Below are 19,777 nucleotides of genomic sequence, written 5' to 3'. Positions count from 1 at the left end.
ACACTGCCTCTCTTCAATCTGTCAATTTTGGTACTTGTTGTATATTTGGAATACCTGAAAAAATGCTTTGGGTGCTTTTTCTTTCTTGAGGCTTTATCCCTTATTGAACTCCATTCTTTTTTCTGTCTGCTGAACAACTTTATTTTTCTTTCTCTCAGTCTATTCTTGCAAAGGTTAGGAGGGATTTTTTTTTTCATGAATTTCATCAATTTTTAGACATGGGAATTAGCAGCACTAGTTTAGATTCATTGTCTCTTTTGTGTAGTGTCATGTCTTCAACCGTTATCCAAAGATGCCCTCAGAAAACCTGTAATAACTGCCAATGTCCAGCAATTAGCAGTCCCTGTACTGCAAGCTCTATTATAATTTCCAGAAACCATTGCCATTAATAATAGGCCTCTTTGTATTTGTGTGAAATATCCCATCTTTCTCTGTCCTTTTTTGCTGCATTTTTTGAAGGATGCATCTGTTGTGGTGTTCTATTTCCCTTGACAAGATGGATGTTGATATGAGAAGATGTTCTACCTTAATATAGCTGTAACTTAAAATCAGATTGGGCTGTATATTCCTGGTTAATAGAGAAATTCATGTGAGTGGTAAAGCGCATTAACGAATCTAAAGCATATTGCACTACCTGAGCCTCAGATTCCCCTATAGCTAAATCCTGCAGGATCTTAACTGAGGGATGAGAGAACAGTCTTGGTTTTAAGAGGAGAGAACTCTTGCTGTGGAACATGGAGTAATAGAAATGGGAATGCTGCTAATAGTAGAGGAGCTCTGGAAGAAGTGTTCCGTTGGCTGCTGTGTTGATTTGTGTATTTTCACAGCACTTTCTAGTTACTGGAAACAGCTTGTTGGAAAGCTTAGCTGCCCAGTTAGTTCAAGGATTATTTGCCATCTTCTGTTTGGTTCGGTTACAAGCCCACAAAGACTTGTATGAACACAGAAGTGGGGAAGAAGAATGTTCCATCTCTCCTGGGAAGTCAGCAATTACCTTTTAAAATGAAGGGTTTGGAAAATGTGGCAGTATAGTATGTGCATTACAAAGGAAGAAAAGATGCACAGAATAACTGTGTGAAAAGTACACTAAGATCATAAAATTAGCAATTGATACATATGGGGCATCTAGACTTCATAATGTGTGGTATGGACCTGGGTTAACTGATATGCTACCCTTAGAAGGAAGTTATGTGGAGTATGTTGTATGAGGTGCTGCTGCTTTTTTTTCTTGTGGGGTGCATGCAGTTCTGTTTTTCATGGTGCAGTGATTGTTTTCATTCAGAAAGACTCACACAGGCTCTAGTTTAGGTTCAGGAATTCATCACAGTAGGCACTATACCAAATACTGAGTATTACATGGTGTTGACTTAAACGTTTCCATCTTTAAATAGGCCGTCTTAGATGAAAAAGAGAGAAACTCCTGATTATAGGTAGAACTGTCTAATTGGCTTCTCTGCAACTTGCTTTGATATTGTGTGTTAAAGGAGAATAGGGAAGAGAAAAGGGGGTAAGTGGAGCAGGAGATAAAGCTCAGAGGAGAAAAAGAGCACAGTCCTTTACAAGAACTGTTGTCTCGTGTCTGTCCCTTCCCCCCCCAGAATAAGCAAGTTCTTTTAATAAACAGAAAGCAGAGTTGTTTTTTAATTTTAATTCTTCTTTCTGGTCGGCATTGTGATGATAGTTTAGATGCTCCTTCTCCAGTAGTAAAAATTCACCTTTGTTTAGTTCCAGGATAGTTGTTTTGTTGTCTTGTCTGATATGTTTGCCAGACGCAAGCTGCAATACTGCATAAAATTACATTTTATTTTATTTTTTTTAGTTTGAGAGAACTCAAAATTAAAGCTCGTGGGGAAAGACAGACCTGCATAAAAACTTTTAAAACTCATTCTACTTGTAGATTAACGTGACACTAAAATCCAGCTGCTCAGGCATTTCGTCATAGGTAGATGTGCCTGCATCGAGTTCTAGTGTTTTAGTTGGCATGCAAACCCTGTACTTCCAGTACTTGCTCAGGATGAATCACAAATGTTTCTCAGGTTCATTCCTGTTATACTTTACTTTTGCGATGTGTTGAAAAGATACTGAATTTTTAAGTGGTGCTACAGGTAAACCTTTTGGCAGTTGTTTTTCTTTTTTTGTTGCCTTTTTTTCAAGTTTCTGGCAGGAGAGCCTTGAGTTATTCTCAACGGTGAGTTTTCAATAGCTTCTGTTTCACTCATTTTAATTACGGCGTTGACTTCTCTTTGTAGCCTTCTAGAGGATATAATCATCACAGGCATTTAAAAAAGCATGTGACCAGCAGTGTGACTTCAGTCCTGGAAATAATTGAAATTTACTTCAGTTTTCCAGTGAAGCTTAGCACTTGTGGTTTTCTGCATGTGCCTGAATGTGTTCTTGGATTGTGATTACTGAAACAAGTCCCCATTAAATCAAATAGAATGTCGGTGTGTAGAGCTTTTACATTTGATTCCAAGCTTTTCAAAAGAAAGGAAACTCTTGATATATCACCAGCTGCTTTGGTGATGCAAACCATACCCAACCACCTCTTGCCCTGGGTACTGCAAAGTGGAAGGTTCATTATTAGGTTTTAGCTAGGTTGTCAGTGTGCCAGGCTTTGATGTACTCTTTGCTGGCTGCTTCTTCAAAGCCTTGTACAGTTCATTGCCAAATCAGGGTTGACATGTCATCTGGCCTACAAATTAAAGCTGCAGTCTGCTTGCTGTATCTCAGCAATAATAGCTGGTGAAAGGTCAACTGAGAACAGGCTTAAGTCATCTACTGACTGTAATGTTGACTGGTTGACCAAATGGAGGCTGAAGAATTGTGATGGTTGTCCACAGTGACTGAAAAGTGGACGGAAACTGTCATCTGTAGAGAATTGAGTGATATCACTGAGATGGGGTTTCTGTTCTGCATGTGATGCATTGAAGCAGTCAACTTCTCTACTGCTGTGGATGAGCTTCAGCATGTTCTATGAAATACAGTGTGGACCCACTTGGCAACATTTACCAGACCTGGCTGGAGGGGGCTGGTGGGCAGTGCTGAAGATGCAGTAAGAAGACTGCAGAGGATCTGGAAGCCTCGCTTTGTCCCACCCAAAGCTGGCTTGCCAGTATTGGTTGCATCTATGAAAGGAGAATTCAGATAGGTGTGAAATGCTTGCTTATTTAACACTTATCTGAGCACTTCATTCAGATAAGATCTCCTTGATCAAAGTGACTCAGTCAGCTTGCTTTAGAGTGCAGCTCCTATGAAGTAGCTCTTGTGTGCTTGTTTCACCAAAGGTAAATGAGCTCTAAGCAAATAGGAGTCTGAAAGTTCAGTTGCAGCCAGTTTAGATAGGCAAGATCACTGTAGGTTCCATTGCACACCACAACAAAACCCTTCAATTTCTGTCCCTAAATTTAGTGCCCTATTTGGTCAGGGCAGAAGTACGGGAACCGGGCAGACTCAAACAACCTGCCTTGGTGCAGGCTTAAGCAGGGCCTTGCTCTTTGAGGAAAGAAAATTAAGTGATTTTCCACTTGTTGTTTTGAGAGAGTTTAATCCGCAACCTCCCCACTCTCCCTTCCCCTCCAATCCCTAATAATATAATCCCACCTTTAGGGAAAAAAAGTGGGTAATCTGGAATAGTAATTGGTGAAGATGTGTTTACTTTCAATTCAAGCTTGAAATCGGAGTCTGAACTTTGCTAGTCCCCTTATAATTTTGCTCTGATCTTTCATTTTGAAGGTACCATTGGTTCTTAGTTACATTTCTGAGAAGCTTTCAGTGACTTTCTTGTCCTAAAGGCTTTTTTTAATTTTGTGCTCCTTATTGCTACAGGAAATTAAAGACTTAAATGAGCTGGCCAGGAAAACAGTCTGTGATGTTGTCCATGTGTGGTGGTTGATCAATATTGCTGCCTACGGGCCCAAAAGATTGAGAAATACAGATTTCAGTTCTTAAGATCATTAACACATTCAGAAGTAGGGAATTCTTATGTGTAATTTCAGAATAAGATTAAAACAACCTGCCATCTCCATACATAAACACGTGTGTATTTGTATATGTGTGTCTACAGATGAATTATGAAGAATTCTGAAGAAATTCTAATTCCTGTAATGCATAAAAGTACAAGTGTGTGTACAACACTTTTTAAGCATTTATTTTGTAAAGTGAAGGCTGAGTATTTCATTATTCTTGCCCAGTCGTCGTGTTTCTTATTCAGTATTTATTGTTTTCTGGAATGGATGTTATAACTGATACTTCAGTCTTCTGTAACTTGGCGCTTGTATCTTTTGTAGGATGATTACAGAGTCTGTATGGATTTTAATGTTATTCAGAAAGATTCTGTCCCAGTTTGTCCTGTTGATGTGTCAGGCTGCTTCACAGCTGAAGTGACCGATTTTGCCGGACAGTATGTGAAGGTCAGTGAGTCTGGAGATAGTAAATTACTGCTTTATTCTAGGTAGAGTTTATGTGCTTTAGAAGCGTTCTTATCTTTGCCTTAATGCCTTTGTCTTCAATGTGCCTCTGGAAAAATCGAAATGTCTATTAACGTGCAACAGTGGCAGGTTTGTTTATTAAAATGTCTGAAAAAAAACCCAACCTTGAAACGTAAGTGGTATTGTAAATCTTGTAATGAAAGGGAGGGTGTGTGTTTATGCTAGTAGCAGCAAAGTCCCACTTTTTGCTAGTTTCCTACAGAAATGTTACGTATGCAGTCTCTAGGTAAGTGTGCCTGCCTTGCCTTGGGATGCCAACTGAATTCACAGATGTCATAATTAAGTTTATACCAGCCAGATAGTTCAATGCAGTTTCTTAATGGAGAGAAATCCAGTCATTTTTCCCACTTGTGGGACATGTTGCAACACAAATTGACTTGCTAATAGATGGAAGAGAATCCATCTGAAAGGATACCCAGAGGAACTCTGGATTGTTACAGGCAAATCTGTAAAAACGAATGCATTGTACACTCAGCAAATAAATTGTTTTTCAGTCATGGTTTCCCACTGTTACAATTTGATGGCCTGTTCCATTTGATCAGGCTTGAAGTCTTGTTTGAACTCAAACAGCTATCATTGCTTCCTGCATATTGAGGCAAATAATGGAGTAGTGGAGGCTGCATGTTTAGCTTCTTGCTGATAGGAATCTGAGCTTTAAGAATGTTCTTATAATGGTGAATTCTTTGTTAGATTCTGAATATTGCAAAATAAAAAATCTTTGTGTGCTATGATTTTCCTTTCTTAATCTCATTTTGACAGTGTCCAATAGGTTGTCTTTAGCTCTTATTGTGCAGCTTTCGGTCCCAACTTAAACTGTAAATCCTGTCAGGTGTTACAAAAGATGATGTAGCTTCTGTAACTGTAGTCACATTTTAGAGGAATGTGTTACAGTGAGTTCTGAACATCAGATAAAAGGCACTGTGTGGATTTCTACTGGAGACTACAGAAGACTTAACCAAAGATTTAATGATGTGAGTTCTGGTGTGTAGCAGCGCTACAGAAAAAATTAAGTTCTACACAGTTCAGTGTATGTGGGAGGGAAAAAAGCTAAGGGGAAAATGGACTGATCTATAGAAGGATTTGGAGAGCAAGTAACGTTTCAAATGTAATGTTTCACAGTACCTCTACAGTAAATGTATGAATTATATGCAATTTGGGGGATTTTTATGTAGTTATTGAATTATTTGCAGGTTATTTTTGGTTAGATATTGCAGATGAATCTTGTCGTGGCTTACTGAAATGGTGAAATTTGTTATCCAAGGAAAACTTTTCTTCTTTTGTTTCAGGATGCAGATAAGAACATCATTAAATTACTGAAGGAGAAAGGCAGGCTGGTTCACAGCAGTAGTTACAAACACAGCTATCCGTTCTGCTGGAGGTAAGGAGAGAAGTGCATATGGTTTTAAGACTGAGGGTTGTAACTGAGGAACTTCTTGAGGTTGGCCTCCTTTTCCCCCCTCTCTTAACTTCCTTGGCTTAACATCACTGAAAGTGAAAGGGATCAAGCGTACTGAATTAGAGCAGCTGCAGTTTTGGTTTAGTCCTTCAAGAGTTACCAGCTTTTAAACTGCAGCCGGAAACTACAGTGCTTTTATTTTCTTTATCGCAACTCAAATGTACAGCCATGGTGTTCTGAAATAAACTGGTTGCATAGAAATGCTGATGCTGTAGAACATACTTAATCCTGCCACATGTTGACATTCTTGTTGATTGATGAAAAGTTGCAGGCAGCACCTAGCAGCAAATTATCTGGTAGGAAGAGCAGAGTAATGGAATCTACTTTAAAATCTCATTTAGCTTCCATCAGAAATCAAACCATAATTGGAATATGCTAAAAGTAGGAGAGTAGTTCTTGACTTAAATACAGTCATAAATTATTTTGATTAATGTAAGAAAACTTTGGAATCAGGTTTTCCTACTTACTGTACTGTTTTTCTTGCTTTTCTCTGGAACCAGTGAGTTGTTGGATCCCAAGTATGTCATTTCTCCTTTTGCATATCATCAGAGGATCCTTCTTTTAGTTGTCTTGTAATGTTATGCAGTCATTTGCTGTTAACTGATGTTGAAAATTTAAAGGCGAGGGCAGCAGTGTCACCTAGGTGAGTACACAGTAGACAATTTCTAGCCAGAACTCTTCTTTATTGGAATTGTTGAAAGAGAAAATGATTAGTCAAAACTGCTCTGTGTACATGTAGATCTTGCTAACCTGAATGCTTGTGTAGTCTAGGTAGTGGTTGAACAGCTCTGGAAGGAGTTGATTCAACAACTCTGGAAAGCAGCAGAGGTAACAAGCTTGACAGCCAGATGTCCATGGTAGCTACTGTGTGCCATCTCATTAGGAATTAACACTGGGGAGCTTTGTCTCTGACTTATGCAAGGCTTTGCTTTTTTAAGCAAAACCAAGAAACATTCTTTAAGGGCGTGTGGTCAGTAATCTATCATATACTTCTGAAATTAAAAAAAGGGAAGATCACAATAAGTTGTTTAAAATCACTGCACAGTCCAGAGTAGTACAAGGAATGATTGGAGCACGTATGGTGCACAGAGAATGTTATCGCTGAGCTTTTCATGTACAAAGGTTACATTTCAGAGAGAGCTGATGTTGTATCACTGCTAAGGAACAGGCTGTTTGCTCAGGTGCTTCTCTACCTCTGATGAAGTTCTAAAGGACACACATCTAAGGAAACATGCTGCCACTGCTGTTCCCCAAAGGATGTGCTGGTCCTGAGTAATCGGAATCAATCTCTGTATGTGATAGGATGGTGCTGAATAGGTGACTGCCAGGCTCTAGCATGCACTGTGAAGTTTTCTTTTACACTTACAGAAGAGCAAATATTCTTACGTTGTTAAAATTGGCTATTTGTGTTAAAATTTTTTCTGCTTCCAGTGGTTGTGCCCTTAGAGTGGTGCTTTCTGCTCTTTCTTCAACATCCTGATATTTTATCTGAACTCACTATCTTTATTTAAGTGCTTAGTCCTTGAAAATCAGTTTTACCTTTAATGTATATGCTCGGTGAAGACTCCAGGAATGCTGGGTAGAGAAACTGCTTTAAGAAATGCAGATGTTAGTTACAGAGGAGTGGCCAGTCCTCTGCTGTTCAGAGATAGCAAGTTTTATTTCAGAGTAATTGTCTTGGAATTCTGAGTTACACTGTTGTGTTGAGAAGTGGAAGTTAACATGCAAAAGGGGATTTTATTCTCTTGTTTGAAGTAGATTAAGTCTATGGAATCTGTGCCATTTCTGCCTTTTACTTTCAGACTGTAGTGCTAGTAAGTTGAGTCTGTCAATCTTAATCCTTTGTGAGGTAATGAAAAAGCACAGATTTGAAGTTAGAGCTAAAGGACAGTGTTATGAAAGCAGTGAAAGTGGTTGTGCTATATTGGAGCGAGATAGAGGCCCTGTAGAGCCTGTGACAGCATCCAGAAGTCAATGTGTAGGAAGGGATATGAGAACAAGGAGGTGTTCTCCATAGCAGTCCCTTGGCTTCCAACCATTTTCAGATAATGAAAATAATCACTGCCACAACTACTCCTGAGTGATATGATTATATTGATGAATTTTCATCATAATATGAGTATGTTGTGCATTTGAAATGAATCCATGTTATAGCTTAAAAAAAAATAAAAATAAAAATAAAAAAAATCAGGAAATGTTTTGTGTAGTGAGTTGATATTATGGAAGTAAGAGCTGCTTGTCCCAGAGTTGCTGCACCTGCTGTATATGAGCAGACAGTTTCCTTATCCTAGGGTACGGTCCTCCTGTAATTTGGAATAATGAGATGGATGTGAAGTACTGGAGTTGTCTGACCTCTCCTATAATGAACTTTATGCACAAATTGATTATTGGATCCTTAAGAAGGCTGTGTGTTACTGAAGTATCTCAAGACCATAAGCTGTTGTGTTAAGGAACTAACCAAGAAGAGATTCAGCCCAAGTCTGCAATGCAGCCAGATGCTTAAAGATTCTGATTTTACTAGATAATTTAGAAAATTTATCAGTCTATAAAGTCTGTCCTACAGCATTCTCATTTCTAAGCAATCCCAAGTTCTGAATCTGCTCCCATCCTGTAGTGGAAATGCTAAGTAACAGTTCAAAACAGTGATGGAGCTCCTGGTGGGAAGGCAGGGCCAACCCAGGGGAGCTTAGGTGTACCTGAGTGACAGGAAGGGACGGAGGCAGAATCCACCTCTTCCCAGACTTCATTTAAGGGTTAGCAGTGGAGGCAAAGGAATCTTCTGGAGATCCCTGCCTAAATGAGGCCTTCTGAAGGTAAGCAGCTTCGTTCCTTTATTTCTGTGCCTAAGGCTGTTGCATTTGAGCTGCTTGCTGCAGCCTAGGACTTGCTACCCTGCTGTCACTACTGCGCTTTCCATCATGTGACAGTGTTACATGCCCCATGTGGTTTTTGTATGATTGTCTGAAATGTTGAAGTAAGGAATATGTGAGGATGCCTTTGTTACTTAATGTTTTATATCTTTGTCTGGATCTCTCTTTCCTTCTCCTCATGGTGTAGGATGTTGGATACTGTTACTCCATCTAAATGACTCTTTTAAATAGAAATAGTAATAATGTAGCATAATGTTTTTTGGCTTGTCAGGTTGGAGATATGCATGTAAAAAAAACCAAAAAAAACAGAATGATGTCACCTGGAATACTTAAATAACTCATTTGAATACTGGATGAAGTTCTTATTTCTGTACTATATAGCAACATAAATCTAAAATTCAAGTGTAGTTTGTTCTTGTGCTTGATTTCTTGTGCTATAAAAACTCATTTGGTTGCTTCATGAAGGATTTTTCTTAGGAATCAATTTTAAAATGGTAGCTCATGTAAGAGTAACAATTAATAACAATGTGTTATTAAAAACAAAACACCCTTTGTTGTTGTGATAATATTTCAGGAAGTGTACAATGAGCTCTATGGAGAGAGAGCTGTCATGCACAGAACTGCATGTTTAAAATGTTCTTTATAAATAACGTGGCTTTTTCTTTTTGCCCCTTTCCATCATCTTTCTGCTACAGGTCAGATACTCCATTGATATACAAAGCTGTGCCAAGCTGGTTTGTAAGAGTAGAGCACATGGTGGAGAAGCTGCTGGAGAATAATGCCCAGTGCTACTGGTAATGTCTGCTACTCTTTGTCACTGTTCCTGTTGCTAATTCCCAGCATATTTCCATTCTGTCTTTGTGCCAATGCTATCAAAGCATGGCTGGTAACTGGTTTTAAATAACACTTTATCTTAGGTTTCACAAATGGACCTCAAACTGGTAAAGCAATCCAGGCACAAACAGATAACCTGCTTCATTGCTCATCAATCCTGTGCAAGAATATGTTTGTATGTTCTTTCTTTCTTGCTTTTCAGGAATTATTCTTTGCTTGTGCAGAATTCAATAAGAAATATATAATTAATATATAAATACTGTGTTATTTTAGAGTAATTATGGTTGAGTACAGTTGAACAGTAAAGTTAAAACCTAAGTTGATGGTGAAATGGGGTACAAGATAGTTAAAAGTATCTCCAGGTTGTGTGACACAATGCTAAGAAGTGAGACATGATAAAAACTGTATCTCAGCCTAAGGAAGCATGAGGCTACTTAGCTAAGCCTCCCGAACAGGATCCATGAGAGAAGAAGTTAGGAAGGTAAACACTGTGCATTTATTGAATCAAATTAATTTTTGTATTTTAGATAAGTACTAGTATAATAAACTCAGTGTTTCAGTTGACTAAATAAAAATTGGCCAATGACAGCAGAAGTTAAAACTTCGTGGGAATGTGAAAAAAGGTGTCAGCAGGAAAAACAGACAAGCTGTGGATAATAATTGAAATGTGTTACTACATTAGCACGGTAACTTAAATACATGACAAAAAAAGCAGTAAGAGGGGAAGCTGGAGATAGCAGCCATTTTGAGAGTTTGTGATGGATGTGTCAGTAATAAAAGGATCCAGTCCTTTCTACCTCCATAATCTTTATTTTTTTCATAACTAACTGCTGCCTGAGAAGTTGAGATCAGATGGGGAAGATCTGGAGGTTATAGAATTGTTTCAGTTGTTCAGTCTTCTCAAAGACTGTAGGAAAAATAAAATGCCGTCACTGTGTGACTTTGCTTAGCAAATGAAATTGTGTTAAAGGTGGAACTTGAGTTAAAACATCTTATTAGCTTTAGTTGAAACAGAACAATTAAAACTTATACTGTGTTTCTTCTTGGATAATAGCAATTAAATGCTCCATGAGCATTTCTGCATAACTGTTTATGTGGTACAGTGTAAATGTTGAAATGTGTGAGAAGCTGGTGATCCACAGTGCACACTGTCCAAAGGTGCTGCAGTGTTGACTTGCTAATAAGCACACGCCCGGTCTTGATATATAAGATTTTACAGATGAGTGTTTTTTTTTTTTTTTTTCCATAATGGAACACACTGTGATCCTTCTCTGGGGGAAAAATCAGCTGGAGAGGAGGGTGAAAGTGTTTGTTCTTAGCTTTAATTAGCTATCTCAAGATGCTTCTACTATTTTGATGGCTGTCAGTAGACCTGCGTGCTTAATTTTCACATGAACATAAGAAAAATGTAATGATCCTGGTAAGAAAGGGAAGTGTTTGGTTAAGGTAGAAAAAGCAAAACTTCAAGCAGAAACTGCTGAGTGACCTCAGCTCATCCAGGAGATGTTTCTGAGAATTGGCATAGCGTTTGAACCCACAGAAACACCGAGGTTGGAAAAGACCTACAAGATCATCCAGTGCAACCATCCACCTGTCACCAACAGTTCACACTAAACCATGTCCCTCAACCCTGCTTCTTCTATGTGTGCTTTATGTGATGTCTTATGCAGATGTTGGGCAGTAGAGATACAAGTGGAGCCAGATGTGATAGGGGTGCTGTTGGGTGAGAGCACCACTGATTGTATGAACTAACAGTATTTGGTGTGCTTGGAATTACAGCACTCTTTGTCCTTCAGTCAGTTATTCAGTCTCGTTAATTCGATAGCTGAGCATGAGACTCAAAGCAGTGTGGACTTGGAGATTTTGAGAATCTTTTTGTGTGGGGAATGTGGCCACAAGTACTCATGTGGTATCACTGTTTTATTAAAAAAAAACCCGTATCAGAATATATTTTCAGTGTGTGATTTCCTTAGTAGAGGTCGGAGTACGTGATGGCATCTCTTACATAGAGACGGCTTTCAAAATCCAGCTTTCTAAATGAAAAATGCATTATTTTAAAGGATTTATTTATATGTTCTTGAAATACATCAATTGTGGTTGGGATGTAACTTCTTAAGTTGACACTGAGAATGCTAGCATTCTTCAGTATTCATCTACTAAAATACTGGGGAGCCTATCCTTTCCCAAGCCTACTTTTATATTTTGAAGAGACCTGATCTACTGAAGTGTCAGGAATAATACCTAGCTTTAAAAATAAATGAATAAATAAATAAATAAATATATATATAAAATTATTTTTTGACTCTCTGGGGCTTCACTATGTCCTGAAAAATGAGAAAATTGGGATAAATGCTTTTCAGACTATATTAACCTTTGCAGAATTAGTTTGAGTGCACTGCTTTTTTTGTTCCTGTAAATGACTGATAGGTATATTGTCCCTCAAGAATAGCTGCACTTTTTATAGTTACCCTTTATGATGAAGTAGATTAAACATAGTTGGACAAACTTTCTGACTTGATTGATTTTTTTAATTAGTTTTTTAATGAATTAGCCTACTGATAAAGCCATAGTCACTCAAAATTTATTAAAGGCAACAGCTGTATCTCCATTCTTCAAACTTAACTATAGCTTACAAGAAAGATTAGAGTGTGCCAACACTTTTTTTTTTTTTTTTTTTTCTTATACAGTGGAGACCAAATAAAAACTTTCTCCCAGCCTTACCCTTCTCAGAGTGGATGCTGCTTTGGCAGGGAATGCTGAAAGCATGGCACTGTAGCAGCAATTAGGAGACTGAGTTTCAGTCCACAGTCTAAAATCCCTGCTTGAATTTTCCCCACAGAATTTGCAGAAGAGATTATCAAAGCAGGAAATAATAAAATTGGAATTTTATATTCAAACAACTTACTACAGTGAATACTTGAGCTGCAGCAGGGTGAATCCATCCTGTCCAGGGCTGTCAGGCCTTAGTTTTGTGTTACGTTGATGCAAAGTGTTAGGTGCAGCACCAAAGTTGGGTCCCTGCTGTATGAGGTTTGGATTTAGCCTTACTTGTTTTTTATAACTTTAATGATTCGTTGACAGAGCATTTGCTGCATCATTGCTGTCAAGAAACGAAACCATGCCACCTTAGGTTCTGTTGCATAATGTAGGACTAATTCCTGCTGCCACCGTTCAAATTTGGTACAAGTTACAGGTGCATAACTTAGTGTAAAGAATGAATTAATGTAGCTTATGTTTCTAAACTAATGCAGCTCACACTTCTGGTACTGTAGGTATTATTTTCTTACAGATGATAGGAAAGGCTTTTAAATACTTTGGGCTTGTATTTGAATTTCAGCTGTGAACTTTTAAAAAACAAAAAACATAACATGAAAACCCACCTCCGAGTGAGGAGTTGATTCCTGAAGGAACTGAAGTATGTTACTTCCAACTGTTGGCTGGTGTTAGAGACCATTGTGCCGTTCTGACATTGTTTACCCAAGATTTACAGCACTTTATATAGTGGAAAAATGAGCATCACTAGAAGGAAAGCAGATGTGACAGACTTCAAAGTAGCCAAGCCTTTTGTTCTTTCTTTTTCTTGGCACTGCAAATTTCAAACACTAATAAAGGGTGTGATGTATTGGTTCTTAGAGAGATTCTTTCTTGATTCTAAAGAACTAACAATTTAAGTGATTAATGAAAATACTATGAAGAGTGCATGCAATGGGCCTTCTTGCCAGAAGTTAATATCTGTTTTTAAAAGTGTGGATTTTCCATGCTTCCTGCTGTTTCTGTACAAGCACCCCAAGAACAAGTGTCTCACATACATCCATCAAACACATTCATCTTCTGAGAGGCTTTGATTCAACCTTGCCAGTCTTTGGTCAGCCTGCTTATTTGCTGAACAACAGACCGACTCCCACCTTCCAAAAGATGTCATCTAATCGCAATTTATGCCTGTCTTGTGTGGTAAGTCCTCACTGGCAGAATGTAGGGCCCACTCAGCAGTGGGAAGTTGATGTTTCTTCGGCCACACTTGTGTTTCTTTGTGCAGATGAGAAGTCTGACAGGGTAGCAGGAGCAATAGATGTTAAATTATAACACAATTGTAGGATGATGTTGGAAGATAGGTTGTTTTTTATGGCTAGTAGGATATTTTCATTTCTATCTTAGTATAAATGAGTGCTGAACAGTTTTAAATGCATGTTTCCTGTGTACTGTTTTTCTTGTGGTTTTTTTTTTTTTCTTTTTCTTTACTATGATCATGTAATTTTCACTCTTCCCTTTGAATCATGGACTATGCTTAGTCAGGAACAGTGAACACTGATGTGTGGTCCCCATAGTGGTGTGAGGTGTACAGCAATTTACAGGCAGTAGATGGCAGCGTTTCCCGATGCAAAATGTGTGGCGGCCTCTTTGCCTGCAGAAGGATGTAAGGGAAAAATGACTGCAGGGTTTGCTTTGCAGTGGTCTGATTTATGCAGCATAAGTCAGAAGGTTTCATTGCTGGCTGTTATCAGCAAATATATGGCTGAGGATTGGAAGTAAACTTTAAAGCTTGTTTCAATTGATCTTGATAGCTTGTGTCCTAATTGTGCTGTTTCCTCTCAAAGCAGAGATTTTGTCATAAATCCAGCAAGTATCTTTTTGGTCCCAGTGAGCGGTCATCACCAGCCTGTTGTTTGTGAAATAAGGTATTTCTTGAGCCAGGAACTCCAACGGTTGGTTCACCAGGCAGTTGTGCTTAGACGACTGGTAAATCCATCCACATGTGCATTGTGTTAAACATCTGCCTCCATTAAAAGGTTGCAAATATACACAAAGTTGTAAATGTAAAAGTACTCAGTAACCGTGAAGTCAGGATATTCCATGGGAAACTGCAGCAAGAGCTACAGCAAAAGCTTCATTCCTCTCCAGCTTCAGAATATAGTGACTTTTTTTTTTTTTTTTGCCTTCGTAGGTAAGATTAAGAATTTTTATAGCAATTAGCAAGTTGTCTGAGTCAAACAAATAAGATAACGGGCTTTTTTAATGTAAATGTATCACGGAACTGGAGGTTATGGCTTCGCTTAATCTTGACTTGTCAGGCAGCTGTGTGCTGCTGACAGTATGGTTATGATGCAGTCTGCAGCAGCATTGCAGTCTCACGCTAAAGTGTTTGTTGCTATGGGAACCGTGATAAAAGACTGCAGAAAAACGTTGCTGTATCAGAATGATTGAAAACACTATTAATTTAGCAAATGTAAGCTGCATATAGGCAGGAATTTATTTTATACTGATGGAAGCAACCCTAACTCGTCTGGGATGTGTGGCTGTGCACCATTATAATAAGATTTCATGAACTGGGGAGGAGAAACTGTCTGCTGCAATGGAAACTGTGCTTTGCAGGCAGCTGACCTTTCCTCTTTGCTCCCTTCTCCTCCCTGTTTCCCCAACCCCTAACTGGGGAGTTTTAATTAGATCCATGATATAGTATTGCTACTAATTAGGGTGTTAAAAGGGCACAAATAGTTGCCTTATTTTATCTCCTTGAAGTAGAAACCATTAAGAATAAATTTGAGGTCATGCTGAAGGATGCTTGTTATAAGAGCAGATTAGCATTATGGAATTGAAGACTTTGAGCCTTCTAAGGATTAGTTAATAAAGAAAGCAAAAACAGGTTTTGTGTTACGGATTTAAAGATACTTGTACATATTTTTATGAGATGACATGAGGGTAACTATTTAACCAGCTTTGATTTTTGCTGTTGCAACTCAGTTGCCTACTATCTTTCCAAATATGCAACCAATTCCTGATTTCAGGAATCCCTTCAAGTTGCCAGCTTGCCAAATGAAAGGATAATTTGTGGGCCACCTTCTCAGAACTGAAGACATCAAATGCTGAGTGCTAATCTGTTATAGGATTTCCCAATTCTTGCTGTTTTTCTGTTTATCAATCTGACTCTCTTGGGACTGTTTTGCAAATAAATTCATATGCTCTAAGCCTCCCTGAAATAATACCTGTGAGTCTTACCCAGTATGTGAAGTTGCTGTGGTTTTTGAATACCATGAGTATAACTGGCTGGTGAGAGGAATGGTGAGGAGTAAGAAATAATTAGTACATCTGTACATAATATCTCAAAAAGCTTTTGATGGTAAATTAGCGATAAAGCACATATGGCTTCTGCTGTGGTAATGTTTGATGACTGTTTATTTCAGCAGTGATATTTGTAGTTATGAATTAGGATGATATTGCTTTGTGACAGCATTCCTGCATCCTGTGACCAATGCAGAGTGAGCCCACTCAGTGTCATGTGGGACACATCTGAAGTGGATAAGAAGTTGTACTTGGTATTTGCAATTGTGTTATGAACATGAGAAGGTCTTCAAGATCTGTGTCCAGGAAAGGAACGGATGTCTTAAATCATTTAATGTGTTCTCTTTTGGATTATGTAGTAATTCAGATTTCCTACATCCTGCACATTTCTCATTGGAAAGAAGATTTGGAAAGGAAATAGAGTAATCTTAATTCATGCTGTTCCTGTGGTGTCAACTGGTGATGAGAAGGCTCTGGGTCAGCAGCTGTGGGGACTTGCTGTTAGCCACGTGTGCTCTGGGACTGAAGAGATGCTCCCTAATTTCAGACGTTGAAATCCGTGTTCACTTGCCTATGTGCTCTGGATACTCTGTAGGACATAGACTTTGGAAGCCAAGTAAAATGATTTCTGTTGTGGTAGGTAGGTAGTGAATGCTGTTCGGGGTCTGAATTTTTATTGGTCTTATTATCTTTTTGTGTTTATCACAGAGGGTCTTGATTTGACACTAAGAAAAAGAGAAGCTATTGAGAAAGGATGAAGGAGGGCACTGCATGGAAGTCCTAGCAGTGCATGAATTTAGCAAAATCTCAGATCTGCTCCAAATCAGAAGTGTACATCCATGTCTAGAGCAGATGAATAATTACTGTCATCTCTAATTTGTTAAGCTGGAGTTTTTATGTTGAAAGAGTTAAGAGATTTACATTGAAGCAAGTTGAAACTGTTTACTTTCAATAATTTATTATTTGATAAATCAATATTTATTCCTTTGTGTTGTGAAGTTCAGTTCTATGAGCTTCTCAACTGCTGCAATGTCTTATTTAGCACACTATGCTGGGTGCCGAAGAAGTAGAAATAGCCATTATCCCACACTATTCTAAAGTCATGAAATGAGAGCTTCACAGCCTGCTGAGACAGCAGCCTCCTCAACCTTGCTAAATGTTGGAGAAGGAAGTACAAAATCCTGTCTGTGTCATTGCGCAGAGGAATTTGAAGGTCAAAACCAACACAAATTGTAGGCCAGTTGGGGGGAAAAAAAAAAAAAGAAAAAATTTGGACAGCACGATATCGGGGCTGCAGCAGGAATCCTTAGAAGTGAAGTCACTGCTTTGATTTCTGCTAAAACTTCTAGAACTATTTGCTGCTGGAACTTGACCTTTTCTGAGGTCTGAATCTGTTCAGTGCCATTAGCAGAAAGTTGCTCTGCATGGACTGTAGCAGTTGTCACCTTCCTTGTCATCCTAAACTGCAGATTTAGGTGGAATCCTCAGCATAAACCTGGAAGTTATGCATTTCAGCTGAAGGACGTTAGTGACAGATACCTGGTTAAACACAGGAAATGTGTATTGGGATAAGGCAAAGGGCTTTCTTGTGACTTTTTGTGCTGTGAAGTAGGACCGTGGTGTGGGTGGCTTTCTGTGTTTTTTGTTTTCTCCTTAAAGCTCCTAAATATCCATATTGTGAGGATGCCTTCTGCATTTGTGCAGCTATTTTCTTTCAAGATACTGTGTTAGCTTTTGGGCTTAGGTAAGTGGTTTAACTTAGCCCAAAATTTCCTGAAATTTGAATCAGCATCAGTAATGATTTATGTTTTTATCGTGGCCTCAAAGTCACCGTTCTGTTCTCAAAGTACTTGGGAATTCAGATGGAAAAATTAGCTGGGGATTATAAGGAAGATTGTATGCTGACAGATTTATTGCAGTGCAGAGTTTTCTCAGGATGAGGCCAAGTTTGTTCAGTTACAGCGATGGGAAGGAAGGGAGCAGAATTCTCTGCAGGACAGCCTCTGAGTGCCCTCGCTGTCCTTAGCTGACTAAAACGTTACTGCAGAACGTAGATGGATGAGAGGATAAAAGCTTCCTTAAGTAACAATACATAGCCCCGGCAAGATGTGATCTGTTAAAAGTTACCAAGAAACTAACACAATACTGTTGTTTTTTGTTTTTTTAAAGCCACCCCCAAGCCTTTAAAGGCACACTAGAGCTGCAGTAATGTAGTGGTCAGGTGTTAGTAATAGCATTGCTAGGAATGTTGTTTTATCTTTCTAGCCCAGTAGTACATGTAAATACGGGGTGCCTCTGGTTAGGGTTATGCTTTTGTCTTGACTGATTCATTTACTTTAAGATGTTCTGTCTGTAAGTCAGGAAGGTCACACTGAAATAGCTGTGGCTGAATGCAGTAAGACTTAAGTGAAAGGAACAGGCCCTAGGCTTGAAGAACGCACGACTGCAAAGGGTTTGCTCTGGGTGGCTGTCTAGTGAAGTTGCTCCCGTTTGGCTGTATCTGCCATACTGTGTCTGGGTGGTGTCTGTGTGGAGGTCAGAATAAGGTGTTTTAAGTAATGTGTTCTTTGAGTGATGAGCTCAAGATGTATTTGAGATGCGGGCTGTTTTCATTGTGCTTAGTGGTTACGTTGGTGTTATTTCTGTACTGCACCTCTAAACTGGTAACAAATCATGGTTACAAATGTGGTTCATAGTAGATGAAGTGGTTTGTGTTTTATGTTCTGCTAAAAATTGTCAGCAGGGTCAGACAATTTTACCAGAAGAGGTAAATTGTGGTTTCGTAGCTCAGAGAGAGTGAGGGATAACACCACATGCGTTTTTGTGGTTAATGTCCACTTTGGGATCAGATTAATTTTTCTTGCGTGTTTTGAGGAGGCAGAGCTGAAACTCCAAGTGTTTTAATGTCGCTGGGGGATTGTTTCTGCCTCTAGCTATGTTAAATGGGACTAATAATTTCAGCTAATCAGTGTCTAACAACTTCTGAAAAATGGAAACTAGTTTAGGAGTGATGTATGGGGAAGTTTTCCACATTAGTGGAATGTTAGGCAAGTGCTAATGGTCTTCTTACAGTTTCCACTGGTGTTGGGAGAGTGGGTCTCTTGAGGTCACTACAGAGAAGTTAATACAAATGAGCCCTACTCTAAGAAAGGCTGAAAACCTGCATGTGTTTCTAAATTTCAAAGCTGTGTATGGGCACTGTGAAATGTTAGTTGCTGAGTTTAAAACCATTTTTATATTATATATATTTTTCTTAGAAATGTTTAGAGGGTAGCTCTGCAGTCAAAATTAAACCTGGAAATAACTACTGAAGCTGTGGAACTTCAGAATGATGATATTTAATGAATTCTGCATGACTAGTTTTTATCTACTGTAGATATTGTTGTCATCAAAAAGTCTTCAGACCTCCACATGGTGTCACCATGGGTGAAGCTTGATAGAGCAGCTTGCATTGATGTCAGTAGGTTCTTCCAAGTGATGCTTACACTTGTTTCATGAATCTAGTGCTGGAAAAAAAGGTTGGAGAGGCCTCAGAAACACTGCTTTCCCTTATCTGTTATATAATCTTTGTATCTATAGTTAATTATTTGTTTAAATAATTAATAATTAGTTAAATTATTTGTTTACAGGTAACAGTCAGTTCCTCACCAAACCATGATGGCATTTAGCACATTAGGGAAGCTAGGTAGGCATCAGATTCTCGTGTTAACCTTTGAGCTTTCACAGGATGAAAGTTAGCTTTTGACATGTCCTAATATGTCACAGAACCTTACCAGGTAGAGCATTTAACAAGCATTATTAGGCTTTTGCTTTCTATTTATTTATTTGTAGTAGGGAAATTAGATGGAGATGGTAAATAGGACAAAAAAGCTTTTTCTGTAGGGTATGTCAACCTGGCATCTTTTTTTATCTTTTTTTTTCTCAAAAATCTAGAGGTCTTACGTGGTTACCTGGCTGCCCATGTGTAATGCAGCATGTCTTTTCATGTCGTTACTCAAGACTTCCCAAATCTCCAGACAGAAAGCAATAACTAGTATGTTTTCCTGAAGGTAAAATTAAGCAGGAGAATTATT

At 38.6% G+C, this 19,777-nt stretch overlaps 1 protein-coding gene across 2 annotated transcripts in view; it reads left to right on the top strand.

Annotated features, from left to right (window-relative positions):
* The window catches only part of IARS1 (isoleucyl-tRNA synthetase 1), a 91,911-nt gene that overhangs the window by 24,572 nt on the left and 47,562 nt on the right, over positions 1–19,777 (top strand). For both annotated transcript variants that reach the window (XM_042823312.1, XM_042823313.1), the window contains 3 exons: positions 4,287–4,409; positions 5,774–5,865; positions 9,509–9,607. In XM_042823312.1, coding sequence (XP_042679246.1) covers positions 4,287–4,409; positions 5,774–5,865; positions 9,509–9,607 — 314 coding nt within the window. The remainder of the gene's footprint in view (positions 1–4,286; positions 4,410–5,773; positions 5,866–9,508; positions 9,608–19,777) is intronic.

This window comes from Centrocercus urophasianus, unplaced genomic scaffold (assembly GCF_019232065.1).
Source record: "Centrocercus urophasianus isolate 14NV4802_14NV808 unplaced genomic scaffold, USGS_Curo_1.0 seq_22, whole genome shotgun sequence".
NCBI lineage: Eukaryota > Metazoa > Chordata > Aves > Galliformes > Phasianidae > Centrocercus > Centrocercus urophasianus.
The sequence above is the reverse complement of the archived record's forward strand: the minus strand, read 5'-3'. Positions and strand labels throughout refer to the sequence as shown.